This window comes from Girardinichthys multiradiatus, chromosome 10 (genome assembly GCF_021462225.1).
Source record: "Girardinichthys multiradiatus isolate DD_20200921_A chromosome 10, DD_fGirMul_XY1, whole genome shotgun sequence".
Lineage (NCBI taxonomy): Eukaryota > Metazoa > Chordata > Actinopteri > Cyprinodontiformes > Goodeidae > Girardinichthys > Girardinichthys multiradiatus.
The window spans coordinates 12926163-12943610 of NC_061803.1; the positions used below are offsets into that span (position 1 = coordinate 12926163).

General features: G+C 40.4%; 2 protein-coding genes across 3 annotated transcripts in view; both read right to left on the reverse strand.

Moving 5' to 3' along the window:
* The window catches only part of prkcea (protein kinase C, epsilon a), a 57767-nt gene extending 48684 nt beyond the window's left edge, over positions 1 to 9083 (reverse strand). The window contains exon 1 of one of the 2 annotated variants that reach the window (XM_047376942.1): positions 8040 to 9082. In XM_047376942.1, the coding sequence (XP_047232898.1) occupies positions 8040 to 8384 (345 nt within the window). In that variant the 5' untranslated portion in view covers positions 8385 to 9082. Of the gene's footprint in view, positions 1 to 8039 lie in introns of both variants that reach the window. The other variant, XM_047376943.1, reaches the window with a different exon arrangement.
* A 4838-nt stretch (positions 9084 to 13921) lies between these two features.
* On the reverse strand, positions 13922 to 16293 carry six3b (SIX homeobox 3b). The gene is made up of 2 exons (XM_047377645.1): positions 14919 to 16293; positions 13922 to 14546 (listed from the first exon to the last, which is right to left on the reverse strand). Exons 1-2 carry the CDS (start codon positions 15611 to 15613, stop codon positions 14408 to 14410), a joined length of 834 nt encoding a protein of 277 aa, XP_047233601.1. The 5' UTR covers positions 15614 to 16293; the 3' UTR covers positions 13922 to 14407.
* Positions 16294 to 17448: the final 1155 nt, after the last annotated feature.

Genomic DNA, 17448 nt, shown 5'->3' on the forward strand with positions numbered 1-17448 from the left:
GTTCTACCTTTTGCCATCTGTCCTGAAACTCCCACCAACTGTCACCCAACCATCCCCTCTCTTTGGTGTGTCGGTGGGTGAGAGCCTGTTACCATGGTGATGGCCTGTTGCTGTCGCCATGGGTACGGGCTCCACCGAGCATCTCAATTACTGAGTGGGACAATTAATAAGCATCAAAGCCTGGTTAATAATTCACCAGCGACTCAAAGCAGGTCCATGGGAGACGGAGAAGTAGCGGGAGACAAAAGAGAACAAGAAGAGACAGGAGAGACTGGAGGGAGATGACAAGACAAGGCAGAAAGTGAGAAAAAAACAAATCAGTGGGGTTTGAGCTTGGGCTTCAGTAGTCATGTGAAGAGCAGGAAACAAACCATGTAATGGGACACTGGACATCGATAGACTATTTTTTTTGTCTGTTAGAGGTTGGCCAGACTTTGTCTTTATTTAGCCCATAAAAACATGTTGAAATTTTTAAGCTTACAGGTCCCATCCACATTTAACCTGAACAAGTACGTTTAAAGTCCAGCTTCAATAGCCCGATTGACCAGTTCTAACTGCCTTTCGACTACTTTATGTAGACATCTCTTCACCTTTTACTTTTCAGTCACATATTCTTGTTTACACAGAAGGCAGTGTCCCCTTTTTCATGCTTACTCAATGAAAATGTCCTCGGGAGGGGATAGGGTAAAATTCTAAATCATTAGTTTCACTGTTTACTAGTGATGTCTGACTCTTGAGTGAGAATTTACAGAAATAGACTGGAAGCACCTTTATAGGTTGACCTTTTTAGTGTTAAGTAGATCCCCTTATTGCCTAAGGAACTGGAGAACAGTGAACTCACTGTCATGTTGAAGAAACCAGCTCATGATGATTTGTGCTTTGTGACATCTTGCAATATCCTGCTGGGAGAATGCATCAAAAGATGGGGGCACTATGGTTATAAAGGTAGACTGTTGGGTTTAAAAGAAAACATTAGGTACTAAGGGGCCCAAAAAGTACCAAGAAAATATGGCCCATTCCATTACACTAACACCACCAGCCCCTACCATTAAAACAAGGTAGAATGGATGCATGTTCTCATGTTGTTCAAGCCAAGATCTGATCCTACCATATGAATACCAGAGCTGCAATCAAGACTCATCGGACCAGGCAATGTTTTTCCAATCTGCGATTGTCAGACTTTGGTAAACCTGCGTGAAGTTCCTGTTCTTAGCTGATACAAGTGGTACCCAGGGTGGTCTGTTGATGCTGTAGCTAAAACTACTTCGAGGTTCCACATTTTGAATCTTCAAAAATGGTATTCGGCACAAACTGATTGTAACCTGATTATTGGAGTTGCCTTTGTTATCTTAAACCAGATTGTGCCTTGTTCTTTGACAACAACCCATTACTTCCAGCTGCAGTTCACCAATCAATCACCAATAATCACGCCCCATTTAAAGTCAATGGAATTTCCTTTCTTCCTCAATATGATGTCCTCTTCACCACATTAAGATGCCTTAAAGCAATGAATTACACCTGTGCAATTGGCAGATTCCCCATTTGTGTTAAACTGGTGTACCTAACATAAAAACATAAAAATTAGGTAAAAACAACCCAAAACAGTGCCTCGGTCCAGCTATTCTAGTGCAGTGATTTTCTATCTATTTAAAGGGTCAACTGTAGTGCAAGTGCTTTTGATTTTTTTGAGTGAATGCGAAAGCACTATATATACGCGTCACCGCCTGCCTGATACTCAACCAGACTCCAAACTACCATTTGCTCAGCCGTGACATTATTTGCTGACTGTACTCCAGTGTTGTGAGCATATACATAAAGTGATGACCCAACCCAAGGTGATATCAGCTAATATATTCCGACCCAACTGACGTATCAGTCAGTCTATTTACAACTGAACAAGGAAATTAAAATGCATTCTCAGTTGGAGGAGACACTAAGTGATGAGTCTGCAGTTTGCAGTACTGTTTTCAGTTACTATTTAATAGTAGAGATCTGTGCAGCAAAATCGGCTAATTTTCAGCTTGTTCGGCAACATCTGCTGAGTAGAAATACAATCTTTTAGTGTTCTCTGTACATTTAGAGTTTATTTCTGTTTGTCCTGTTATTTTTTATTTATTTATTTTTTAACCATGTCCTGTGCAGCAGAGTAGCGCTCAGAATTGTTGTCTGAGTGCCAAGAAGACGCCCAGATTTACTTTCACAAGTGGAGCATTACAACTAACGCTTTAAAGCTCTGCTTAATATTTATAAACAAAACTTTATTAGAAACTGCTTTGGGATTATTTGAGTAATTACGGGCACGGAGACAGAAACAAAAAGGAAAAAAAAAAAAGAAGCACGAAAGAGAGAGAAGTGGGGCAAAAAGGAAAAGGGGAGAGAGGGAGAAAAGAATGGAGGAGAGAAAGAAGGATGAAGAGAATACAAGATAACACCCTGTTGTTCTATTAGACATTTTCCCTAGGTTTTCTTGTTCAGCTCCATTCAGGTTTATTAGACCCCCCTCCCAGCCACAGTCCATTTGCAATCAACTAGATTCTACTCACCTGCGCTACCTCGTTCTCTCCATTGCCTGAATCTGTTCCACCTTCTTCATAAGCTCTCTGTTTGTCATCACAGGATTCTCTGTACTGTTCCATAACCATGTCAATGTCTGATTTTATCCATGCTCCATGCCTCATTCTTCTGACATCTGCCTTGTAAGTTTTTGTCATTTTTTATTACACTTTTCAACTCACCGTGCTGCTCCTGCCTGCCTGTCTGCGTGTGACTCCAACTCCAAGAACCTCAACTTGACTGGAGAAATATTTCTGGATGCAAAGAACACGGAGGGTCATGGAGTGGAAACTAAAGCAGCTGCACTCATTAACTGACTCTTATTAGGGGAACACTGGTTTAAAATCACAGTTGGCATGCTATGAGAAGCATGTCTGTTAAACAGCAGAGTGCAGGCTAGCCGAGCAGACAGTTAGACAACTAGTTAACCAACTAATGTCAGCTTCGTAAGCTCCCAGTGTTACTCTATAAAGACTAGAACGACAAAAAGGTTCAGCAGGTGTTTATTGTAATTTTTCTTAAATTATCTTTAAGTTATCTTTTCTTGTACAAATAAATGAAAGTTTCAAATATTATAGACTAGTCAATTAGAACTGTAATAACTGTTCACATTGTAGCAGCAATATGGATAATAGCTGCTTTTTGGTTTTAAATAAAAGCCATTAGATCACCTTGTTTTAAAATGATCATTTACCATTTTAAAATTATGTATAAATAACTGAAAGCATGGCACTTGTAATCAATGTCATCATACCATGAGTATCTCATATGGGTACATGCCTAAAAAGTACAGGATCGAGTAGATGCAACCTTTCAGAGCCATTGCAGAGCCAGAGAATCCTTCAGTCCTTAAATGATTTAATTTTGCAATAATTTAATTACAGAAAAGGCTGCTCTGTTTTTGGCACCAATGTTTGAACATTTAAAAAGAAACGCTTGACTGAACTGACTCAGACAGACTATTAAACATCTCCATCATGTTCCTCATTGAGACCTTCCCATCCCCACTTGGAGAGTGAAGAGTGAAAGAAGGTAAGAGCATTAGGAGGAAGTAGATAAAAGAGGATTCGCAGGCACACAAAAGTGGCAGGAAGGAGGAAGATGGTGGTTAGAAGAGGAGAGGAGATAAGTGTAAGATGAGAAGGAATATTTCCTGTTGGGGGGGTAAGGATGACAGAGGAACGATAGGCACGAGTGGTGAGTAATGGAGTAATGCAGGAAGGAGGAGGGAAAGGAGGTTGGTGCGACTGCGTCGCTCTGAGGCAGATGTATTGAAGCGCTGGCTGGCAGATCAATAAGATGTGCTCAATCAACAGAGTGATCTATCCGCTCTGACCTAACTTTAGATGGCTGGGAGTTGAGATGCGTGAGTATGAGTGCACCTATTTATATATATGCTTACGTATGCTGATATAATAACCGGTTACTTAATTTTTCCTAACGAACTGTCCCATTCAGGTGGGCATGCTGCCTCTAGAAGCATTAAACAGAAATGACAAGAACGATTTAATATTACCGCGTTATAAAAAAGGCTTACTAAAGACACATTTCATGATTGTCATAGTTAATCTGTCTGAAAGCAGTATCCATCTGTATAAAACTCTGACATTTAGTCTTATCCTTCCACAAAAATTGCATTCTAGATAAAATAACTCATTATTTATTGGTAAAGCTAAAATAAATAGGCAGCATTTGTTATCCAAGAGCAGATTTTACTACCTCTGCAATACGACAGGCTGCATAGTGGTGCCTTGCGCCAAGAAAAGTCCTGGGTTTGAATCCCTGTTCAAGCCCCCTGTGGATATTTTCCCTGTGCGTGCATGGGTTCTCCAGCTTGACAGTCCAAAAACATGACTGTTAGATAAATTGATCTCTCAAAACTGCTTGTATGAGTGTGTGTATGTGTTGCCTTGCCTTGCATGGGCTAGCAACACATCCATAGTGTAACATGCCACTCGCATAATGACCGCTTGAGATAGACAGAAGCAGGCCTGCACGGACGACCGGGAATAAAAAAGAAAAACAGCTGGAAGATTCATGAGTAGAAAACAACTTACACATTATAAGAACTTGCTTATCACATACTGACACTTGCTAGAGCTACTAGCGTACTAGAGCCATACCTGGCACAGTTACAACTGCTGGTCTCCGCACGGTTTATCCGGACCCTGGAGTGGTACGCTTGCAGTGTGAATAGGTGGCGGGGCAGCGTACCAAAAGCAGGAAAAGAGAATGTAACGTAAGAGCAGCGCATTTAAGTAGAATAAGAAGTAGAGGAAAGACAAAGTAAGAGTGCAAATCTGAAGACAAACGTTTGAAAATGTTTCGTGGGGCTACATGGAGTAGTGAAGTGGTGCAGGCGCACAACTACATTTGAAACCCAAGAGACTGACTTTCTTCTTCATGCTTTTTTTCTTGTTGATCAGCGCAATACTGCCCCCAAAACAATCTGTTGCAATGGCTTGACTTTGTTTGGTTCGGTTTAAAAAATCTCTATGTGAAACCAAACCAGACCAACTTAAGGTGTAAATTCCTGGACCGGACCAGCAGTGTGAATGGGCCCTTAATGTTTGTGTTGGATCATTGTATTGTTGGAACATCCAACTCTATCAAAGTTTAAGCTGCTTCCCCAAATTATCACCTCACATGAAAGAGAATGTGTTATGTTGTTCAAGAACACCCCAAGAACCAAAGCTGAAGCCTATTATGAATTGGTGGTGGCAGCATCATGCTGAGGGTTTGTTTTGCTGCCTTTTCAGCCTGAACATATAAATATGTTGTAGTCACCTACAATTACATTGACTACTAAAAGTTTTTACCTTATTTTCCTTAGACTCTTGCTCCATTCTGCACTACAATCGTATGCTCATTTCTTCAGGAGCAGATTAGAAAGCTGGTGGTTACATGTGGCGTTGGTGCTTCTAAATGTGCAATGTATTTTTGTTGCTCATGTTGGCCAACTGGGAGAACAGTAGGGGTAGGGTGGTGGTGCAAGTGTTTTTTGACTGGTTTTGTCTTTTTGAGCCAACTAAGCCAACTAAGCAACATCTGAAGAACACTATACAGTTGGTTCAAATAACAGCAGTCCAACTATAGACTAACCAGATCAGTCAGTGTTTTTGGCAGAAATCATATTACCACATGGCAAATAATTTATTGGTAGGTGTAGTAGAGTTATAGAAAACCAACTGGAGCAACATTCATTATATTCATGCTCCTGAATATGTGTAGCTGAATAATTGATTGAAAGAGGTGTGTTCAAAATAATAGCAGTGTGGAGTTCAATTACTGGGGTCATTGAAGTATGTGACCTGTGAAGGTCACGTTCTTCAGTCAGGTGGCCCTCATTTAAGGATGATGCCAGCACATATTGTAGATGCATTTCTCTCTGAGAACCAGGCAAAAATGGGTCGTCCCAGGCATTGTTTAGAAGAAGATTGATATGAGAGGGGAAATCATATAAAGAAGTGCAGAAAAGGATAGCCTGCTTGGCTAAAATAATCCCTAAAGCTCTATAATGGAAAGCAAAACCACAGAGACGTGGAAGAAAACGAAAGACTACCATTTAAATGGATGGAAGAAAATCCAGAATGGCACAGGCTCAGCCAATGATCAGCTCCAGGGAGATAAGAGAAGGTTAGAAGTTAACGATGAGTACTGTGACAATTAGAACACGTCTGTGTGAAACTAATCTATCAGCAAGAAACACCTACGAAGTCCACCGTTCAAGAAAGTGGTGCTGAAGAGGATACAATTTGCCAAAGAACACATCTATAGGCCTAAAGAGAAATGGAGAAAAATTTTGGGGACTGATGAAACTAAGATTGGTCTTTTGGGTCCATGGAGCGCAGAACGTTTGTCAGATGACCCCCAAAGACTGAAATGAAGCCATAGTACATTGTGAAGACAGTAAAGCATGGTGGTTCAGGCATTTTGAGATTGGGATGTTTTTCTTACTATGGTCTCTGGCCTACTTATCGCATACAAGGGCTCATGGATAAGTTTGCATCAAAATACTACGTCATGTTGCCTTATGCCGAAGAGGAAATGCCCTAGAAATGGGTGTTTCAACAAGACAATGACCTCAAACACACCAGTGAGTCATGGAGTGGCCAGCCCAAACCCTGGACCTTCATCCAATTAAAAACTTGTAGGGTGACATCAAAAATGCCGTTTCCAAAGCAAAACGATAGGAATTGTAGAATATTGTCAGACCATTCTAGGCTGGGATACCTGTTCACAGATACCAGAAGTTGGTCGACTCCATGCAACACTTCGGTTAGTATGAAACTAAATATTAGCTACGTGGCTCACAAGGATAGTCTAAAGATTTTTCAGGTTATACAGTAAATATTTGAGTTTGAAAAGACAATTGCAGACACTGCTATTTTGTTCAACAGTCCAATGTCAATTTTTCTCCGTGATTTGAGTGAGTTTTACTCAAGTTTTTAAACACACGCCTATTATTTTGAACACAACTGTGTACCGTGTTAAACAGAAGGTCAAGTGAAAGAAAGATGTTTAACAGTGTGATGATAGAGAACGTGGGCCTTAAAGAAATAGATAGACAAGTACTTTACCAAGAATTTTCACGGCACAACCACAAACTTTTATTATTAAGCATCATTTCTGGACTTTATGTGACAGGCCAACACAAAGCAGTGCACAATGACGAAGTAAAAGGGAAATGATACATGGGTTAAAAAAAACTTTTACAAATTAAAATCCAAAATGTGTGGCCTGAGCTTGAATACGGCCTCCCAAGTACATATTTTCTGAATAACTTTTGGAGCAATTTTCTGTAGCTCCCATAGGGTTACCACGAGGCCTTTAGGTTGCTTTTCTGATTAATGCTCTCCTTGCATGCCTAGGCAGTTACGGTGGGCCTTGGTACGTTTGCAGTTGTGCCATAATGTTTACATTTTCAGATGATGGATTGAACTATTTTCTGCGAGATGTTCAAAGTTTGGGATATTGTTTTATACCCTAATCCTGCTAAGTATATATTATACACAAATAGACTCTGAATACAAAAGCACGTCAGAGATTTTAGATCATTTGTGAAAATTGAAATTTAAAAATCTCTATCATTTTTTTAATATAATCCTCTTACTCGGTTTTATAAAGTGTATTAACAACAATGGATGGATGGAAGGAAAACCATCACAGCTGGTGGGTGTGATCTTTTAGTCAAAGGGAAAATAAACAGTTGCCCTATGCATTGTGACCCAAAGCATGCATTTATTGAAAAATAGGTGCAGTTGAAGGTATTTTCCACTTCTTGACACAATGCATCAAAACACTATGCAAATAATGCAGGTGCTGTTGTAGTTTGTTTTGTTGCAAACCATGATGTTCGTTTTTGGGTTATTTTTTTGTTAAATCTCCTGCACAGGGTGATCCTCCTCATGCAAATCTATGGCATTCATGCCACACACACACACACACACACACACACACACACACACACATGCATCTGCACATACCCAGTCTTCATAGTGCCGAGTCCCGTTCTGCAGCAGGTCCTCCAGCTGGATGGTACAGTTGGCCACGAAGTCATCATACCCAATGGGTGCATCGTGGAACACCGACAGCTCCAGGCTGCGTCCCTCTCGGACCTCGGTGCAGAACTCCTGGTGCCAGGCCGGACTGTTGGTCTTGGTTCTGGTGGCGGTCTGGCCCAGTCGGGTCTGGTCCAGGTTCAAGGCCAGGTATGGATCCAACAGGAAGGAGCCACTCTTCCCCACGGCGTGACGCAATGCCCACGGGGTGGGTTTCAGGTCCACTGCTTCACACACCCGAACCTTCAGCAGGCCGTTGAAGACGGGCATGGTTGCAGAAAGGATGAGGGTGTGTGTGCTTGTGTGTGTTTAGGTCTGGCTCTTCCCGCTCCTGTACACTGAATGTTTCCTTTCAATGAGCGGGATCACTGCACAGTCCTGCTACATCCCATAATGCCGCTGGATCCTTCAGTCTAACACAGCCATGTCAGAACACCGTGATACCCGCAATAACGGAGCACCAACAGGCTGTAAACACGCAGTTATTACCGCACACTCACTTCTCTTCGAGTCTGATCACTCTCTCACCAGAGTGGCTGTTTGTTTATGCTCGATCCCAAAATTCCCGTTTCCGCGGAAACAGGCCGGGGTATGAACGCCAGTGAGCGGAGGAAACGCGGTGTAACTGTCCTCACACGGAGCTCCGCGGCAGTCCTGTGAGTCTCCGCCGGGTCAGGGTGGGAGAGTGCGAGGGCAGCCGCGCCTAGCCATCCGGGATTGGTGCTCCGCTTCCAGCCCCGCCGCGGCAAGCTCGCTCGGTCCTTCTCTGAGGTAATCTCCTGGCTTCAGTCTCTCTCCACCGCGGGTATTTGCGTGTACTCTGTGAAGAAGAGTGTCTTTTAATCCTCTCTATGCGGTGGTTTTTTGGGTTCGGGAGCACCTCAGACACATCACGGAGCTCCGCTCCCGATCCGTTTTTTTTCCTCCTTTCAGTCCCTGCGCGCGACCCTTGCTTCCCGTCCCCCTCTCTCTCCCAATCCGTGAGCGTGTATGGCAAGCTGACTTGTCATTTAATATAAAATAAGGTGGAAAAAACACGTAGATTCGGAAAGAACAAAAACTACTCTTTTAAGTCCGTATTTTAGGATGCCTGGGCATCTCAATAATTTTTTATGTTTTAGAAAAGTTAATTTATTTCATCAATTAAAAAAATATAAAAACACATTTACAGAGCTGCAAAAAAGTATTTGGCTCCTTTAAGATTTCTTGTTTTTGTTTTTTTGATGCACTTAAATGAGTCAGATCATCAAACAAATGGAAATATCAGTCAAGGATAATCTGAGTTAATGCAAAAATAAATGTAACAATATATTAATGCAATTGAATCAATAATTTCTAGTGATTAACTCAATATTTGGAAAGCTGAGTTCAATTTCACTAGCCACAGCGAGGCTTGATCATTACCAGGCCTGTTTAATAAAGACATCTGTTAAATAGTACCTATCTAACAACACAATGTTAAAAGACACATGTTAAAATAGTTTGCTTATCTTGATCAAGCCCATGGTGACAGTAGTGAGGAACAACCCAGGTTAAACGGCAAAGAAACCAGGTTTAATATGAGTGGCCATGTGCTGCAATTAGAATGGGGAGAGAGAGGAAGAAAGCACTCAGTTAAATAATATAAAGTGACATGAAATATTCAAGAAAATCAATAAACTAAGGAATCTGGATGAAAACACAGTGTCCATAGTTGGATCTGAATTCTATACAAATGTTCTATTTCATGCTTGTATTGAGCCATGGACAGATTTTGATGTTACTGAGCAGTTTGGATATTAATGTGATATTTATGCATATACTGAGAAGGAACTTAAACTGCATAGGTATGTACAGGAGGAAGCATGAGTCATTAATCACCTGGATGGGCATGGGAAGCTCTATATGAATGCAAACTACACCACCTGAACTGCAATTGAAACGGAACCCATACAGTGTTGAGCAAAGACAAAATTGGCCTAAAATTAGCCCAAGTTAATTTGGCAGGTCGACAAACTAAAGCGATTTGGAATATGTATAAATGTAGCAATTAATGGTTTTTTAGAGCGTGAAATGTTTTATGTTCCATCAATAAGAACAAAACATTTTGTTCTAACAATGTCTTTTTGACGTTTGCACAATAAATTATCATGTTACAATACAATATAAACACTATTGTAGTAATGTAAAATACTTGTGATATAACTTTATACATAATTGTAATAACATGATAGTATATTGTAGAAACATGAAAAATATATTATCACAATAAAGTTTTCATATTATTATGTAATCTAGCTCTTCTTTTGGTTGGGTCTCTACAGTCATGTATTATTTGACAATATGATTGCATTGTACTGAAATAAACTGGACTGATCTGAATAGAATCTGGACAAAATTGGATTGCATTCAGTCATTTTCAACCGCTTATTCCATAGTGGGTCGCGGGGAAGCTGGTGCCTATCTCCAGCAGTCTATGGGCGAGAGGCGGGGTACACCCTGGACAGTCCGTCGCAGGGCAACACACAAACAACCATGCACACATTCATTCATACACCTAAGGGCAATTTAGAGAGACCAATTAACCTAACAGGCATGTCTTTGGACTGTGGGAGGAAGCCGGAGTACCCGACGAGAACCCACGCATGCACGGGGAGAACATGCAAACTCCATGCAGAAAGACCCCTGCCCAGGAATCGAACCCAGGACCTTCTTTCTGCAAGGCAACAGTGCTACCAACTGCACCACCGTGCAGCCCTGGATTGCATTTCATTAAACATAAATCGGACCTGTTTGTCTTTTAAAGTGTCTTGAGGTGACCATTGCTCCATAAAAGGATAGACAGGAAGCCACTCTGGACATGTGAAATATTCTCTTTTAATCAAAATAAACTCGATTACAGTATTTCTGACATGTTTTATTAGTAGGGATTTAATTTTAGGTATACGTATAAGATTGTCCAATTTTGAATAAATCCTAACATTTTGTCCAGGAAGAATGCTGGTTTTAGTTTCTGAAAAGGAACTCGGAGGCGAGAACGTAGTTTGAATAAATGTTCCCACAGCTTGCCATAAATGAACTGCAGGAAATGCGCAAAACGCGTCACACGCGCTTACGGACTCGCGTGTGTGCGCTTGCGCGCCCGTGTATGTATTCATTTGGAAGAGGCGTTCAGAGGGGATGGAATTCACCCTCAGGCGTCGAGCGTGTGTGCGCATCCGCGTGTGTGCGCATCCGCGTGTGTGCGCATCCGCGTGTGTGTTTGTGTGAGCGCGCGTGCCATTGCCAGACAGCCGACAGAGCCAGTCAATCAGTCCGTCCTTATGCATGGTCACAGACAGCCTCACACACACACACACACAGAGAGAGAGAGAGAAAACGCGTCACGCAACACCCACAAGTCTATCTATCTATCTGGAAGTAGGATTTGGTCGCTAATAAAGATAACCTGAGTAAATACAAACTCCAGTTTTCAATTGGTGATTGAAATAAAACTGGACATTTTTGTATTTATCAAATAAATACATGTGCTATAATTATTTAAATCTGTCATTAATAAAGTACCCGGTAAGAAAATTATGCCTGAAATTCTTAAATTTGAATTTTAAGTTATCAACTGTTAAAACCATGTATTTACTTATTTCCTGGTTCCTGTTCTGTGTGGCACAGTCAAATAATCTGATCTGTCCCTGAATTAACTACACTCTAACATCTGATTGGTTGACTTATACAGTTAGTCCACTTCAGACCAGGTATACCAGTACTAGATCTGCCCTTTTACTCTCATGGGTAGGGCTCACTGAAAAAGATACCCTGTGCGTTGTAGCATGTGACCATGAAATATTACATTAATACTGAAACTGTTACATATAGCTTTAGTGAATGAAATACATATATTTATAACAGACTAAACATAAACACATGTGATAAAATGTCCTCATATTCATCTGAAACTTCAACTAATTAATGGCACATTTAAAAACTCATGAAAGAATTCTTTCGTAAATTGAATTGTGGAATACAACTTTGGAAAAGGTGGAGGCACATTTACGACTTAAGAAACATTTATAAATAAGTTTATGCGTAAATTAGTAAAAACAAAGCAAATTTGAAAAACTTCATCTTACCAATTTCTCCCTAAACTGTATAAAAAGAGTATCTATAACAGGAAAATACGCCATTCTTTATATTCTTAGCATAATTTTAAATTTCCTGTTAATTTTTTTTAACTACGTTAATATTTTTGATAATCATTTAATCAGCATAGAATTTGAGACTGTGGGTCCAATCACCATGTCTTCCCTCAAAACAGCAGCACTAGGCCTAACCCAGGCCTAGTCTGCTACGCCACCTGGTGGCTAGCAGGTCGTATCGCGGGAATGATGACGCAAGCAATCTGTGACATCACTGAATATTGTGTTCAGGTGCTCCTCGGACATCAGAGAGAAATCCACACGCTCTTCTGCAAAACTTTAGTATCTTTTCTGAGTATGGATTTAAGAGAGGTTAGAACGAGGTTACATTTTTTTTTATTCATTTATTTGCGTATTTACTTATTTCTGTTTATGTTGTTTTTTTGTCCTTCTCAGAGCACCACCTCTGAATGTCTGTAAGCCATTACTGACTCCATATTATAATTCCTGATATTGTCTTCTGGATTTGGTGTACCATAGCAAAAACAAAAAACCTTCCATATTAGTTTGATAGAAAAACTATATCTGGTTGTTATTATAGTAAGTATTTTTTCACTTACCACTGGGTGGCGCTGCCTTGTATCCTTACAGGATTTGGGATTTTTTAAAGCAGATTGGAAATCTAGAAACAAATCAACTCTTAATCACCAGAACTGTTTAGTTCAATCATTTTATTTGGTATGTCATATAAATATATATAAAATAAATATGCATATGGGCCTTTTTTTATTTATTGGTTTGATGGATTTTCAGACTTTCATTAATTATCTCAATAGTTTGTATGCTGGAAATTACAGAATCGGAAATGATGAAATATCAATTTGCTGGTAATTTACAAGAAAAGCTGAGAGAAAGCAGGAAGCAATATCTAAAAAATTTTTTAAGAACTGATTTATTTAATCAACCACAAAAGTAGCTAAGAATAGTTCTGAGATATTTCCCAATTTCAACTACAATTAACTAACAAGTGAAATTTAGAAAATCCACAATTTAATCAATTTCCAGTGTGCTACTATCAACAATTTTATAAAATTATATGAACTATAATGGTGTTTTGCATCATCTATGTGTTGCTGTGTTGAAAAAATATATATTTTTGCACTCATACAGTCGTCAGAAAACCTTTTTTTTAACATAATATTTTGACAAGCTTTAAAAGGCGTTGAATTAACTGAAGGATTCACTTTCTAACTTTTGATTGTTTTATGCTGTTTCATATATGATGGATTTTAGGTCGTCTCTTATATGTTTGTACTCCTTGTGTTTTCTTGTAGTTTTTTTACTTGGAAAAAAACCCCCAAAACTAAAAGCTGAACCCTAAAAAAATGAACAGGTGCTCATTTAAAAATGATCGTTGCTTTTCAAAAAATAAACCACAGCTTTAATTTAAAAGAAAAAGTTAGCCGAAATTTGTTAGCTTTCAGTTAAGGAGGATAATTTCTCTTACTTTGTTGTAGGTATCTGCAAATAAAATGAGATTTCTAACTTGGCCTCCATCGAGTTTTAAACTTCATTCCAGGATGTAGAACCAACCAATTTCTGCAGTTATTTGACTCATATATAACAATATTTAAGTGTAAAATGTCTTTAGTAATTATATTTTAAAAACACATAACAAATGAAGTCAAATGACCATTTTAAATTAAATAATTTTATTTATATAAAATATCAAAAACATTTTGTCAGCATCAAATTGAACATGGAGTAGGCTCTGGCAGAACTTCACACAAACTACACTGAGCACCTTAAATAGAGCTGAGCTAAAGGCAAAGAGGAAAACCAAGTTTATGAACAAAGTACAAACAAGCAGACAAGGAGGTAGGATTTTGTTATTGATGGTTGATTGCCTACAGCAGTCCATTCAGTGTGGTCCAGTCTGTCTCTAAAAACTAGTTTCATTCAGGAAATGACACAAAATGAGAGATTGGCTCCCCAGCAGGTTTCAGCCCAAAAAGATCCAGCTCCAAATGGGGTCCAGCAGGGGTTTTCTGCACATTGCTGCTTTAATTTGAATTGTCAGATGATCAATCATTATCACTGGATGTGGTTGGAAAAAACAACAAGGTGGTCAAAAGTCATAAGCTATTTTCCTTGGAAAGAACAATCAATCAGAAAACAGTGTCAGACATCCAGGTCTGAGTCACTGTCCGTCACTGAGAGGAAAGTTTCTCCATCTGCCCGCTCTGCACTCCCGTCTAGACTGCAGTGTGCTCTGCTCAGTGGACGTGAACCATCTGTGCAGACGCGGTGGTGCTGCAACCTGACGAAAAGACACAGTCATGAGATAATGAGAGGGATTCATGAGAAAATAAAATTATATAAAAATTCACAGTTTCAATACCTTAACCTTAAAAATAAGACAGCAACACAAGGGTAACAAATAACTTGTCTAATCTCTTTTTGTGTCTCATTTTTCCAGCAATTCATGCAGGTTCAAGTAGAATAGCTGTGCGCTATTACGCACGAATGGCACCTTTACGCACCACTTTGGACAGTTTGAATAACTGCTTAAATTGGAAAAAAGTGAACTTCAGAGCTGCAGTGATTTCTAAATGATTTGTAGATATTTGCAGGATGCTGAGCAAGGCTCATCTGGTCTTAATGGTTGGCTTATCTCAACTAAGCCACCAACCTGTTTTTAGCCGCCGCCGCACGATCCCTCTGTCTCCTATTTTTGAACCAGTTCCCAACCTGGGTCGGTGTCAGCCCAGTGGCATGCGCCAGCTCACGTTTCTTCCCCGGGTTAGGGTAGGGGTCTTGCAGGTACCACTCTCTCAGCAGCCCCCGGGTGCGCTCCTTAAAGCAATGCGTCTTCTGCTCTCCGTCCCAGATGGTTCTCGGTAACGGGAACTTCTTCCTGACACGGTACTTGTCCACGGGTCCCAGCGGCCTCCCCCGGAGCTTCTCCGCCTCTCGATAATGAGCCTCCAGCCACATGGCCTGCAGCTTCCCGTGCGAGGTGCGCGTAAAACGGTGCGTCTCCAGAATGCGGTACAGCTCGCGGAAGCTCCCCGTGTGGAAGGCCACCACGGCGCGTGCTCGCCGCACGGACTCGTGCTCCGAGATGGAGTCCCGGCCGTCAGCGGTGACCGGCAGTGACCAGAGGAAGCGGGCCAGCCGCTCGATATCCCCGGTCTCTTCCAATGTTTCGCACACGCTGGCGATCTGCGAGGCGGAGAAGCAGAGTCCCGGGAGAGTTAATGGAGGGGCGGCCGCCGGGGGGTCCTCTGGGGACCGAGAGAGAGGTAGGTGAAGGGGCCCATCGGCAAAGTGGGGCAGGAGGAGGCGGGAGGCTGATAAAAAATCAAGCGGAGATCTGAAAACCATCTGGATTTTAAAGTGACTCAAATAAAAATAAAAAAATAAATAAAAAAACTCTGGGAGGATTTCAGAAACAGACTGACAGAAATCTGCTGAAGTGTGACTATTTAGCTCACCTAGGAGTCAGGGAGGGACCCTGGATCTGATTTCTGATTGGACGCAATAAGCTGATGGGGGATTGTCATGACACTGCTATCAGTGAAACGCAGAGGATTTACCTCGCTCGTTATGCAAAGGCTGGGCACATGAAGGCTCATTGAGGATAAATATTTATCTTTTTCTTTTTAAAAATCTAACAATTTTCCCTTAAATATCTAAAGATTCTTTCCTGCACAATAAAAGCACAGAAAGATAAACTACCACCCAAGATAGAGATCAAACCAACTGTATACATAAAACACACACAGGCTCGTGTATTTGCTAATGTTTTTTAGATTTTATGCATGTAGCTTACAGCAAATGAGGATCCAAAATTAATTTTTCTCTGAAAATTAAGACATTACAAAAGACCAATAAAAAAGGCTTCCTAATTTGTAAATGTTGGCCTATGTTCATGTAGTGTACAGCAAATGCATTCCTTTTATTACTGGCATCAATGCAGCATGCCAAGGAGACGGTCAGCCTGTAGCCTTACAGAGGTGCTTTAATACCTAAGGTTATCTCTGCTTGTGCATCTTTGCCTACTTTTTTTCTTCCACTCAACTTTCAGTTTATATGAATGCAGCACTTTGTGACCAACCAGCTTCTTTAACAATGACATTTTGTGACCCCATATTTTGTAAAATTTGTCACTCTATTTCTGAGTGACATTTTTTCAAGACGAAGAAGACTTGATGTTGTTTTTCTGTGGGAATGCATATGCAAACACGAAGCAAAGAACTGCCACTTCAGCTCCTTTACTTTGGCAAAGTTCAGTTTTGAATGAAACCTATGAGGAGAAAAGCTCCAGATAGCATTAATTATTTTAAGCAAACTTCAGATGACAAGATTTAGAGACCAAAAAGTAAATTTATTACACAGTTGCCCTTAATTCTATTTAAGGGGTGTCAAGACAACTAAAATCATGGCAGAATTTTCAGATATTTGTGTCAGTAAAACATTTTTCTCAATGAGAAAATGGCCAAAATAACATCTTAGAGACTTCAAAAATGGATGATTAACACAAAGTAAAAGGTTATTTAACAAAAAAACTGAACTGATGTGAATTACGACTGCTCCTATCAACCAAATCTCATCACCTTTCTAGGCCTTCCAGTAAGCTGCTTGCATCATTAATATGGTGGCTGGCACCGGTGTGATCAGGAATCTCATCCAGGCCTGAAAGCGTATGTTTCTCTAAGAGTTCTGCCATCACTCTAATCACTTTCTAATCACTTTCCTATTCTCTAATATCCATAAATTTGGGGGATTCAAGGATTAGTATCGGGGATATGCAGCCTGGTAACACCAGTGTAATATAACGTAGCACATTCAATCGACATTAACATTTTGTTGCTTTGGAGTGCGGCGCCCAACACACTGTTCAAATCAGGACATGCTTTATACATAGACAAAAAGTTACATATCGGGTTAATGCAGCATTTCACAATGTGAATTGAAAAAAATCACCTGAATGAAAGAAAATCAACTGTCTGTGTGTGTAATTTAAATGAGTTCATCAAGCATAATACAGCAAAAACCCTCTTTTAAAAACCCAATCTGATCCACTGCTGTCACACACACACACACATGCACACACACTCATATTCAATGTCAAAAAGGGGGTCACCCCAGGGGTTAATGCCAATTTTTCCCCCCAGACAGATGTGCCTCTTTAGTGGATTGAGCTGGCGTGTGCCATT

What these genes read in the sequence shown, in the direction of transcription:
- six3b (XM_047377645.1), bottom strand. Translation starts at nt 15,613, where the DNA reads ATGGTTTTCAGATCTCCGCTTGATTTTTTATCAGCCTCCCGCCTCCTC. An exon ending in GCGGCGGCGGCTAAAAACAG is followed by an intron (nt 14,547 to 14,918) that starts GTTGGTGGCTTA and finishes TCTTTTCGTCAG; the next exon opens with GTTGCAGCACCACCGCGTCT.